General features: G+C 47.1%; 1 protein-coding gene across 4 annotated transcripts in view; it reads right to left on the reverse strand.

Moving 5' to 3' along the window:
* The window catches only part of PRKX (protein kinase cAMP-dependent X-linked catalytic subunit), a 94,870-nt gene that overhangs the window by 19,486 nt on the left and 62,082 nt on the right, over positions 1 to 13,302 (reverse strand). For 3 of the 4 annotated variants that reach the window (XR_007132946.1, XM_047765886.1, XM_047765884.1), the window contains exon 4: positions 6,409 to 6,528. The exons of the other annotated variant lie outside the window; for it this stretch is intronic. Coding sequence is in view for 2 of the 3 variants with exons in the window: in XM_047765886.1 (XP_047621842.1) it covers positions 6,409 to 6,528 (120 nt within the window). In the remaining variant the exon portion in view is untranslated. The remainder of the gene's footprint in view (positions 1 to 6,408; positions 6,529 to 13,302) is intronic. 4 annotated transcript variants of the gene reach the window in all.

Genomic DNA, 13,302 nt, shown 5'->3' on the forward strand with positions numbered 1-13,302 from the left:
AGGGAGAAGCTGCTCCAATTTCACTCCGTGTTGAGGTTTCCAAGAGCCCCATCCTCGGACATGCCTATAAAACCAACACTCTGGGATCCTCGGAAAAAGCGACCACAACAAAGCCGTGGATGGGGCAGAAAGTACTGCGACCAAGAGTCCCAGGGGCACCGCACCTCGGGTGTGGCAGCCGAGATGCTCAAAGTGGGGGGGGGGGTCTCACGGAAGCCTGGGGTCCCGGGAGGCCTTTTGGGGAGCTTAGTGATGCCATTCTTCCGACGATGCATCTGAAAGCAGATGCATTTTCTTCCTCGAAATGTTTTCTTCCTCAACTCAAACAACAAATCATGCCAGACAGAGCCTGAAAGAAGAGAACTAGGTGGCCCTCGATGAAGCTGGACGTGAAAGCGATGAAAGACAACATGAAACAAGACTGCTCTTCTAGAAGCATTTCAATTTCAGGAAAGACTTACTTTTTTTTCATTAAAAACTCGGTTTACGTTCCCCATTAGTAAGTTGACTATTTGTGGTAAGGTGATATATATTTTCATTTTGATTTTCACGTGCAGTAATAAACACTGACAGATAGAGCCCTCGTCAATGAAAGGAATTTGACATCCATACAAACAGGGAGGAGTGTTTGTAACTGTTAGCATGGTAATAACTTTCAGAATAGATGGCTGCTGAAAAATGTAAGGGTCCTGTGGCCAAAATGTTTGAGAACGTTCTGCCCTGCAGCTAATATTCCACCTGGATGTGGCTCTGAATGCAGACAAATGCTCCACCTTCCCTAAAAAGAGGGTTCAATTCCCCTCGCAGGTGGAGGTCCCAGGCTGAGCTGCGGGCCCCCGGGGCAAGCCCAGGAGTCATTTTGTTCTGGAATGAGCCACGCACTTTTTTTTTTTTTTTAAAGCATTCTATTTTTTTTTTGTCTTTTTGCTATTTCTTGGGCTGCTCCCACGGCATATGGAGGTTCCCAGCCTAGGGGTCCAATCGGAGCTGTAGCCACCAGCCTACGCCAGAGCCACAGCAACGCGGGATCCGAGCCGCATCTGCAATCTGCACCACAGCTCACAGCAACGCCGGATCGTTAACCCACTGAGCAAGGCCAGGGATCGAACCCCCAACCTCATGGTTCCTAGTCGGATTCGTTAACCACTGCGCCACGACGGGAACTCCATGGGCCATGCATTTTCAACCCAACCTACGCATTTCTCATTCAACGAAAATACAGCCCAGTTGTGATAGGCTTTCCTACCTCATCCCAGGTCGAACACACTAAACGGCTGCTCTTGTTCTCATGAAAGAGTTAAACGACCCACTGAAGCAATGAACAAACAGATAAGACCGTCTAGCCTGTCTAGCTTGACAAGACAGTTGCAAAAACAGAAAATGGAAATCGAAGGACTAAGTTGGAAAGCGGGAGACACTGAAGAAAGATCCATCTTCCACGTCCCTTACAGTAACGCCCTTCCACCAGCCACCAAAAGTTTCTGGGTTCAAGGGGGCAAGAAGAGCAGCTTTGAGTCCAGCCAGTGATCCTGTGGGCAGTCAATGCATGTAACCTGATGGTTTCACATCCACTAAGTGCTAGAGACAGAACAGAAAGGGATGCTGGGGCAGAGAGAAAAAGAGAGAGAGAGAGAGAGAGAGAGAGAGAGTGTGTGTGTGTGTGTGTGCACAGGGGGACAGCAGGTGGAATGGGGGGGCAGGCTCTTAGGACAAGGTACAGGTGACTCTGAACTGTGAGCAACAGAAGAGAAGGGACCAGCCTAGGATGCTCCCAGGAGACAGGCAGGCAGAGGGACCCCAGCAGCGAGGGGCATATCAAAGGGTCAGCAGGAAGGACCACGATTCCAGGACAGGAGCCACGTCACTGTCGACGTGGGCAGATCTTGTACTGACCACTTGAGAGCCTCGAATAAGAAGCAGCTCTGAGTCTTTCCACTCAAGGGCTGCCGGGGCAGGGCTGGATGGTGCTGGTTCTGGACCCCTCCAGCAGCTGCCAGGGAAAGGTGGCCCCGGCAGGAGCAGGTGCAGCTGGAGGAGACGTGAGGACCCTCGGGGCTGGTCCAGGCGAGGGCGGAGGCTGCCCAGACTTGAGAGTCAGACAGGCGTGCAGTGTGGGCAGACTGATGGCTCTGCAAATACCCACCCAGAAAACCTGAACTCTAACTGAAAATGCAGCCAACAAAAATATGCCAAGAATGGAGTTCCCTTTGGCGAAATGCAAGGTGCAGGGAGGTGTATGGTGTTTTGGTTGGGTGGGGAGATGGTTTTATTATTAATCTCCTCTTATTCTCATAACAGAACCCAATAACAGGTTAGATTCTAATTACATTATTTTCTATTGAATTCCTAACATGCTTTGTTTTTAACGATTTCTATCTTTTCCATGATAGCTGGTTTACAGTGTTCTGTCCATTTTCTGCTGTACAGCAAAGTGACCCAGTCACACATACCTATAGACATACTTTTATCTCACGTTGTCCTGCATCCTACTCCATCCTAAGTGACTAGATATAGTTCCCTGTGCTGTACAGCAGGATTTCACTGCTTTTGAATTCCTAACATTCTACTAGAGTATTAGAAATATCGTCGAACCTTCTATTAGAAACGTCCTACTTTTTAATGTTCTATTATTAATATATTAGATCCCAACAGTAATTAGAACACTGCCTTAATAGCGTCTACCCTGACAATAATGAGCATACTATTTTAATAGATTACATCCCAATTGTAATCAGAGTACTACTTTAATGGATTATAACCTGATAGAAATTATATCTCAATAGTAATGAGAACGCTATGGTAATAGATCATATCCAATAGAAACGAGAATATTATTTTAAGGTTTTATTATCCCAATAGTAAATGAGAATACTATTTTATATTTTATCCTGATAGAAATGAGCATATCATCATAATAGATTATATCCCGACAGAAATGAGAGTATTATTTTAATATGACTTATCCTAATACTGAGATTACTGTTTGAATGTTATATCCTGACAGAAATAAGAATACTATTTAAATAAATTATATCCTGATAGAAATTGAAGTGCTAGTTTAATTTATTACATCTAGATGGTAATGAGAACACGATTTTAATAGACTTTATCCCAATAGAAATGACAGTATTAGTTTAATGTTTTATCCAGATAGTAATGAAAACACTATTTTACTATATTTTATCCTGATAGAAATGAGAATACAATTTAATAGATTATATTACGATAGAAAGGAGAATGATATTTTAACATGTTTTATCCTGATAGGAATATTATTTTAACGTATTACTCCAATAGTAAAGAGAACACTATTTTAAACATGTTTTATCTCTACAGTAATGAGAATGCTATTTTTTTTTTTTTGTCTTTTTGCCATTTCTTGGGCAGCTCCCATGGCATATGGAGGTTCCCAGGCTAGGGGTCCAATCGGAGCTGTAGCCACTGGCCTACTCCAGAGCCACAGCAACTCGGGATCCGAGCTGCGTCTGCAACCTACACCACAGCTCACGGCAACGCCGGATCCTTAACCCACTGGGTGAGGCCAGGGACCGAACCCGCAATCTCATGGTTCCTAGTCGGATTAACCACTGCACCATGATGGGAACTCTGAGAATGCTATTTTAACATGTTTTATCCCAATAGGAATATTATTTTAACGTTTTACCCCGATAGTAAAGAGAATACTATTTTAAACATGTTTTATCTCCATAGTAATGAGAATGCTGTTTTAACATGTTTTATCCCGAGAGTAATGAAAATACTACTTTACTATATTTTATCCCAATAGTCATGAGAAATACTATTTTAACAGATTATATCCTCATATAAATTAGAATACTATTTAAATATCTTATACCGACAGTAATTAGAATGCTATTTTACTATCTTATAGTCAGATCGTAATGAGAACCTATTTTAAGAGCCTGTATCCTGATAGAAATTAGAATACTATTTTAATAGATTATATACTATTTTAGAAAAGTACATCCTAAGGGTAAACAGATGACAACTAGGTTATATTAAAATATTGGAATCCTAATAATTGTGTTTCTTAATAAGTCTAATAATAATTCTAATACATCCTAATACTATATTCTAATTCAACTCTATCCTACTTTATTCAAATAATTTTCTATTATAGTCTATTAAAGTTATGTTCTGAGAGTTTATTAGTTTCTAACATTATTTACCAATGATATTCCCTATCATTATACTCTGCACTATTTTATTCTTTTTTTTTTAGGGCTGCACCTGCAGCATATGGAGGTTCCCAGGCTACGAGTCGAATCAGAGCGGGAGCTGCTGGCCGACACCACAGCCACAGCAACACGGGATCCCAGCTATGTCCGTGACCTACACCACAGCTCAGGGCCACGCCGGAACCTTAACCCACTGAGCAAGGCCAGGGATGGAAGCTGCATCCTCATGGATACTAGTCAGGCTCATTACCGCTGAGCCACAACGGGAACTCCTGAGGTGCGACGGGAATAGAATACTATCGTATTCCATCCTAATAACACAGACCGTGCAGGGGACGCAAGAGCCCCATTCTGTAAAAATCACTGAGCACCGGGCTTCGGCGCTCCGCGGGCAATGCTGCCCTCCAGTGGTCAGGGAGGGATGGTAAGAACGGAAAACCGGCGGCCAGCATGCGAGCGTGTGGACGCTGACCACACAGGGAGCAGAAATACTGGCAGTTTTTCTATCTTGGTGGCGGGCTGGCTGTATAGGTAATTTATGTCAACCGTCTGCCTTGCTTGCGACTTTCTGGGCTGGGGTGTCTGTCAAGACATTTCCATCGATGCACTGGGGTGTCTGTCAAGAAGTTTCTGTCTATGGGATTTGCTAAATGTGTGGAAAGTTCAAAAGGCCAGAGAGAAAGAGAGAGAGAGAGACATGTACAGATAATAGAAAGATGGACAGACAGACAGACACATGGAGAGGTAGCGATCAATGACAGATAAACAGATATAGATGAAAAATGGACAGACGACAGATACCAATAGAGATCAATACAGACAGAATACCTAATAGATGACAGCTGTTAGATACACAGAATCGACTGTCTATAGACTATGTCTACAGACAGCAGATAGAGATACAGAGAGCTAACAGGTAGACGAAAGATGCTAAGAGTGAAAGACGGATAAACACAAATGATAGAGATGACAGGTAAATACAATAGGATAACTAGGTGATACGGTTGACAAGAAGACAAGAGATGACAGAGCTCACATCATATACAACAGATAAACAGAGAGACGGACAGACAGACAGATTGGGTGATACAGGTGACAGATAAATAGACAGAGAAAGAAGAAAGACAAGCAGATGATAGAGAGATACAGACGATGGGTGACCAAGAGACGGATGACTGATAGACAGACAGAGGTTTGCACAGATCCCCCGGGCTGGCCACACACTCAGGGCAGCAACAGACACCCTTCCGACGCCCTCAGCTGGAAGGGCGTCTGGCACAGGCTCCAGCTGCTGCTCCACTGGGGAGCAAACTCAAAGAGTGTCTGCAAGACTCACCAGCAAAGGGCACAGATGCCAAAGAAGGCAGGACAAAGGGAGGGGAGGGAGAGCGGGGGCCACAGCCAAGGGCCCCACGCAAGGGTCCTGGGCACCTCCTGCCTGCCCGCCACACCTTCAGACTGCACAGCCTTGGGGTCACAGGACAAGGAACCCCAGGTCCACAACCACCAAGAACAGGGAGGCTGGCACCGTGTTTCTGCCAGAGAAGCAGCAAACCCGTCTCTCGTAGAAGCCATGCTCGAGTTCACACGCCGCCCACCCCCTGACCAACGGTCCCGCCTCTCGGATACCTGGACCAGGGGACCTGACTCCGAATCTCCAAGGCAGGTTGGGGGCTTCAGGGAAGAACAGTCTCTTTCCCCCCAGGCCTGCTGTTCGTTCATCAAGTCCCGAAGCACCTCTCGTTACCTTCATGCCCCACAGCGTCCTCACCACCAGCCCATTGTCACCAGAATCAGCATCGTCACCGCTGCTGGGGATGGAATCTGTGTTCCTCCAAACGTCCCGTGTTGAAGCTCCAACCCCCACTGGGGCTGTGTGTGCAGAGGGTGTTGTTTGGAGGTAACTAAGGTGACATGAGGTCGTGAGAGCAGAGTCCTAACCCCAAAGGACTGGGGACCTTCTGAGACATTTATCCGCCAAGATTAACGGTATGTTCTCAGGACTCAGGGACAGTGGAGAAGCAGGATTAAGATGCCATGCGTGGCTGGTCCTTCAAGCCTGCATCTTATTCTTCCGAAAACAAACCCAATGGTCCACCCCCATCGCCACCCCAAGCGTCTGCCCCGCCCAGGTCTAGAGACCGAGCATCCGCGGACAAGCCATCAGGGGAAGGGTGTACCAGCAGGTCCCCCAGGAAGCCCTACTCACCCCGAGAGCATCTCAAATATCAGGATGCCAAGCGCCCACCAGTCCACAGCTCTCCCGTGGCCCTTGCTCTGGATGACTTCCGGGGCCAGGTACTCGGGGGTCCCGCAAAGCGTCCACGTCCTGTGGACAGAGAAAAAGGGGTGAGGGGGTCCACAAACGCCAGCTGTGCCTGGAGAATGCATGCATCTTCCAAGCCCTGAATGTCACGGTATCGGAATGGATCACCACCAGCCGGTGGCTCCAGACAGTCACACCGGAGCTCCCGCTGTGGCTCCGTGGGTTAAGAACCCAGTAGCGTCCATGAGGATGCAGGCTAGATCCCTGGTTGCGCGCAATGGGCTAAGGATCTGGCATTGCTGTGAACTGTGACGCATGTCAGAGATGTGGTTTGGATCCCGAGTTGCTGGGGCTGTGGTGCAGGCTGGCAGCTGCAGCTCTGATTCAACCCCTGGCCCGGGAACTTTGTACCGCAGGTGCAGCCCTAAAAAAGAAACAAAAAGAGAGAGGCAGTAACACTGTCTCAGCTGACTTGATCCCCTTACAAACACTCAGCGACCCAAACAGAACAGTCCTGTTTCCCCGGCGCTGTGCTGGTCTTGGTGCCTGCTTGTGCCACTCAGTCCTTGCTTTCCCATAAAATGAGGTGCAAAAGGAAGATTCAAGGACGGATGCATGAACCCCCTGCCTGGGAGGAACCCTCAGGAACCCACACGCCAGCTGGTTCAGTTGCCCCGGAGGACATGCAGAGTGCGTGTTACTTCCCCCTGCTCTGCAAAAGGTCTGAAGTGTTTTCCATGCTTCTGTGTGTTCAGGTCATTTGAGCATCAGTGGCGGCTTTCGGAAATCCTCAGGTTGAGGACCTCTGGGATATGTGGGGCTTAAACAGGGAGAGAGCTTCAGAAAGGTGTGTTGAGACTTGCCCCCAAAAAACAAAACAAAACAAAACAAACCTTAGCTTTTAGCGCCACCTAGAGGGCAGCTGGCTGAAAGCAAGCATGGTGACCAGCGGAGAAGCTGGAAATTTCTGATTGCTCAGGTGATGTTTTCTTATTTGGGTCATCTTCTCCTTAGATGTGTTTTTCTTTCTTTTTTTTTGTCTTTTTGCTATTTCTTGGGCCGCTCCCGAGGCATATGGAGGTTCCCAGGCTAGGGGTTGAATCGGAGCTGTAGCCACTGGCCTACGCCAGAGCCACAGCAACGCAGGATCCGAGCCGCGTCTGCAACCTACACCACAGCTCACGGCAACGCCGGATCGTTAACCCACTGAGCAAGGGCAGGGATCGAACCCACAACCTCATGGTTCCTAGTCGGATTCGTTAACCACTGCGCCACGACGGGAACTCCTCTTTTTTTTTTTAATTGATGTTGAGTTGATTTTCAATGTTGTGTTACTTTCTGCAGTACAGCAGAGTGATTCAGTTATACAAATATATATATACAATTATAGCTATAATATATATTTTATAGAAAATATAAATACCTATAAAAGTATATATTTATATATAAGTATATGTGATTCAGTTTATATAGATATAAAACTGAATATATATATATATATATATAAAACTGTGTATGTGTATATATATATATTTTTTCTTTTTCAGATTGTTTTCCTTTATGTTAGTACCATATGGAATATAGTTCCCTATGCTCTACAATAGGTCCTTGTAGGATATGTGTTTTTCACAACAAACAAGAGAGAAACATTCATTGTCTCCTCTTTGTACTTAAAAAAAGCCTAAAGTTTTAAATTTTTTAATTTTTTTTTATACCCTAAAGTTTTAATGTATCAACTTGAGATTTGTGTGTGTGTGTGTGTGTGTCTTTTTGAAGCCACACCCACGGCATATGGAGGTTCCCAGACTAGGCGTCCAATCGGAGCTGTAGCTGCCAGCCTACACCACAGCCACAGCAACATGGGATCCGAGCTGCGTCTGCGACCTACACCACAACTCACGGCAATGCCGAATCCATAACCCACTGAGCAAGGGCAGGGATCGAACCCGCATCCTCATGGATCCTAGTTGGGTTTGTTAACCACCGAGCCATAACTGGAACTTCAAAACCTTGAGATTTCTAATGTTTCTGCTAAAATAACTAAATGTCTATGCCCTGTGGGAAATAACACACCGCTTTTCTTAATTTTCTCCTCGTTGGTATATGTCAGTCTGGAGGATTTTGCTCACAACAATTCACCTGTGAAAAGGTGAAAAAGGTACAAACTTCCAGGTAGAAGGTAAGTCCTGGGGATGCCATGCCCAGCATGGGGACTCTGGCTCAGCATATACCACCGCATAGTGGAAAGGTGGTAAGGAAGCGGACCTTAAAAGTTCTCATCAAGAGGAGGGAAAAAATGTGTACCTGTGATGCATGTTAATTAGATTTCCCGGAAAGATCGCTTTGTAACATATACACGTACTGAATCATTACAGTGCACACCTGAAACCAATACAATGTCATACGGCACTTTCACCTCACTTAAAAATAAATAAATAAATAAATAAAGAGCCACCAGTGGAAGATGGATAAACGGAATGGGGTCCATCCACAGAGGAGGTCAGTGGAGTCATCACTGCAGCATTATTCACAAGAGCAGCAAAGGGGGAAACAACCCGAGTGTCACGGATGGATGGATGAAGGATGAAGGATGGATGATGGATGGGTGGATGGGTGGGTGGATGGATGATGGATGATGGATAGATGGGCAGGTGGACAGATGGATGATGGATGGAAGGATAGATGGACAATGGATGGGTGGATGACAGATGGACGGGTGGGTGGATGGATGGATGATGGGTGAATAGAAAATGGATGGATGGATGACGGATGGATGGATGGGTGGATGAATACACAGCATGTGATCCACCCACATGGTGGAATATCATGCAGCCATGAAAAGGAGTGAAGCTCCGAGGCAGGCCGCCACACAGGTGGACCTTGAACACACAATGCTCAGTGAGAGAAGCCAGGCCCATGAGGACACGCACTGTGTGATTCCACAGACAGGAAACGTCCAGAATAGGGCAGTCCAGAGACACAGGAAGTACATTTGTGGTTGTCACGGGCTGGGGAAGGGGAAACAGGATAATGGGTTTGGGGTTTCTTTGGGCGGGGGGGTGAGAACTTCTAGAACTAAACAGAGATGAGGGTTGTACAGCACAGAGAATGTGCTAAAGTCAATGCCAGTGAATTCTTCACTTTAAAATGGTGAGCTTTATGTCAGAGGCGTCTTCGCACAATGTCGGAAAAGCTACATCGTTTCTGTGCCACACCCCAAGGATGCTGGTTTAACCTGGTCCCCGAAAAATCCCGCTGCATCAACGCAGCTCTGAACAGATTCTGCTTCAGGACGGCACCCTCTCGGGTCCCTGGATGCTGCAGCCCGTCGGCAAGAAAGAAGGAAAATTAAAATTTTCAATCCCCGTGTCCAAAGCAGAGGAGAATCACTCCCTGACGCTGTCGCCGTAAGGGCCACCATCCTTTAGCAAAACTCCTTTTTTAGGAAAACGCATTTTTTAGACAACACCTTTGTCAGCAGAGGTGACTCTCTTTTCCTACAAGAGCGATTCTCCCGTAAGTGGGACTGTTTGTTTCCTTGTTTGCGGGGCTGTTCCAGAGCAGGCAAGGTGTGGGATTCACCTGGCTCTTTCTATCCTATCGTCTCATCTAGGATCAAAGCCCAAGACCATCAAGGGCCTCTGCCTGTTTCGTCTGGTTTCTGTTCACATGTCTGTCACTAGCAGAGACATTACATCATTTCACTGGTACCTGCACCGCTGGCCCCTGCCTCCTCCCACACCCCTGGCAGCCAGGCCACTTGCTGCTCTCCAGTTCAGGGACGTCTGCTTTTACTTTTATTTCTTTGTTTGTTTGTTTAGATTGACAAAGTTGTGTGAGTTTCAGGTTCTCGAATTATTCTCCATTACACGTTATCACAAGACACTGAACATGGTTCCCTGTGCTATGGAGTCGGTCCTTGTTTATCTCGTTTCTACAGAGCAGTGGGAATCTGTTAAAGCCAAACTCCTCCCTTCTCCCTCCTCTCCTTTCTCCTTTGGTAACCCTAAGTTTGTTTTCCATGTCTGTGAGTCTGTTTCTCTTTCATAAATTCATTTGTGTCATATTTGAGACTCCACATCTAAGCGATACAATGTAGTATTTGTCTTTCTCTGTTCCGCTTCCTTCACTTAGTATGAGAATCTCTCAGTCCACCTGTGTTGCTGCGAATGGCATGCTTTCGTCCTTTTTCATGGCTGAGTAATATTCCACTGTGTCTATGGACCACATCTTCTTTATCCCTTTCTCTGAGGATGGACATTTGGGCGGCTTCCATGTCTCGGCTACTGTGAACAGTGCTGCAGTGAACATTGAGGTGCGTGTATCTTTTTAATTAAGAGTTTTCACCTTTGCCAGGTACATACCCAAGAGCAGGATCTCAAATTGAGCTTTTTCATTTTTCATTCTATTTCTTATTCTTTTTAAGGCCATACCTGCGACATACAGAAATTCCCAGGCTAAGGGTTGAATCAGAGCTACAGTTGCAGGTCTATGCCACAGCCACAGCCACAGCCACAGTTGCACCAGACCTGAGCCATGCCCTCAACCTACACTGCAGCTTGGGGCCACGCTGGTTCCTTAACCTACTGAGCAAGGCCAGGGATCAAACCTGCATCCCCACAGCGTCCTTAACCTGCTGAGCCGTAACGGGGACTCCCAGGGAAGCTTTTTTAGACTCCACATACAAGCAAGATCCTACGGTATGTGTCCTTCTGTCTGACTTCTTTCATTTAGTATAAAACCCTCCAGATCTCTATGTTGTCCCAAATGGCCAGATTTCCTTCTTTCTATGGCTGAATAATATTCTAGCTCCTATCTTCTGTGTCTACAAGCCAGAAAACACGTGAGGCTACCAGAAGCTAGAAGAGAGGCACAGAACACATGGTTTTCTAGAGCCTTTCAAGAGACCATGGCTCTGCTAAAACCTTCACTTCCTACACCGGTTATTACAAGATATTGAATCGAGCTCCCTGTGCTGTACAGTAGGTCCTTGCTGTTTATCTTCTTCACTGTAGCGTGCACCTGCTCAAACTCCTAATTTATCCATCTCCCCTCTTGGGGTCCCCTTTGGTAACAGTAAGTTTGTTTTCTATGTCTGTGGATCTGTTTCTGTCTTGTCAATACGTTCATATGTGTCCTTATTTGGGCAGGGGGGGTTGCACCCATGGCATATGGAAGGGTCCAGCCTAGGGCTCAAATCCGAGCTGCAGCTGCTGGCCTAGACCACATCTCATGGCAATGTGGGATCCGAGCCACATCTGTGACTTACACCACAGCTCGCAGCAACGCAGCATGCGTAACCCACAGAGCGAGGCCAGGGATCGAACCTGCAACCTCATGGATACCATCGGGTCCCTTCCTGCTGATCCACGACGGGAACGCTCCACGTGTGTCCTATCTTAGATTCCGCGTATATGTGAGTCCTCCCACGACCTTTAGAACCAGGCGCTATAACCTTCTGTGGCGTTCAGCCCCTTACCTTGTGGCACTTTGTCACGGCAGCCCCAGGAATTGAACAGCCACCCCCCTGTTGGCCACAGCTCATCACCGCTTACACAGTTCACCTCCGCGCCTAGAGCACGTGAGGGTGTCTTGCTGCAGAATGTGCATCCTAACTTGTGCCAGTGAGGGATGAAAAGCCACCTGATGAGCAGGGAGCCACGGCATTTGGCAACGCAGCCTCTGAGGTCAAGACCACGCTCAGCTCTTTAAACACCTGGCCAAGGCTTGGAGAGATGACAGCCTGTCACCAAGGTGGGAAGCGACAGCTCAGAAAAAGGATGCGCTGAGTCTCCCGTGACAAAGACCTTCACATCCTCCTTGGGACGGTCCCCCAAGCAGCAGGAAGAAAAAGAGGCGAAAGTGCAGAGGCGAGCATGTCCCCCACGGAGGAGGGCAATGATGAAAACAACAGAGACCCGTGTTGACAAGGATGGGGAGAGCTTTGGGGAGTCACCTCCGAGAGCAACGAAAATAAAAGCAAACGTACACCAAGGCGACCACAGGATCCCTAAAAGAGGTGCACGGCAAAGGAAACCATCAACAAAAAGCAAAAAGCCAGCCCACTGAGGGGGAGAAAACATTTGCAAATGATGCAACCAACAAGAGATGAATAATCCAAGATATACAAACCGCTCATGCAGTTCACTATCAAGGAAAAAAAAAAGTCAATCAAAAAATGGGGGAGCGGGAGTTCCCGTCATGGCTCAGTGGTTAACGCATCCAACTAGGAACCACGAGGTTGTGGATTCGATCCCTGGCCTTGCTCCGTGGGTTGAGGATCCGTCGTTGCCATGAGCTGTGGTGTAGGTCGCAGACACGGCTCGGATCCTGCGTTACTGTGGCTCTGGTGTAGGCTTGGCAGCTACAGCTCCAATTAGACCCCTAGCCTGGGAACCTCCATATGCCATGGGTGCGGCCCTCAAAAGACAAAAGACCAAAAAAGAAAAAAAGCCCAAAGGCATAAATAGACATTTGTCCAAAGAAGACATACAGATGACCAGCAGATGCAAGAAAAGACACTCAGTGTGGCAGATTATTAGAGAAATGCAAATCGAAACCACAACGCGGGAGCACCTCACACCTGTCAGAATGGCCATTATTAAGAGTCAGTCTGCAAATGACACACGCTGGAGGGGGTGTGGAGAAAAGGGAACCCTCCTGCACGGCTGGTGGGCATGTCAATTGGTGCCGCCACGATGGAGCACTGCGTGGCGGTTGCTCAGAAAAGGAAACAGACAACTGGCATAGGATGCAGCCACCCTGGTCCCGGCGCGTTTATCCCAAGGAAATGAAAGCGGGGTCTGGAAGAGATGGTTAAACCCCCGCATTCAAAGC

Source organism: Phacochoerus africanus, chromosome X (genome assembly GCF_016906955.1).
Source record: "Phacochoerus africanus isolate WHEZ1 chromosome X, ROS_Pafr_v1, whole genome shotgun sequence".
Lineage (NCBI taxonomy): Eukaryota > Metazoa > Chordata > Mammalia > Artiodactyla > Suidae > Phacochoerus > Phacochoerus africanus.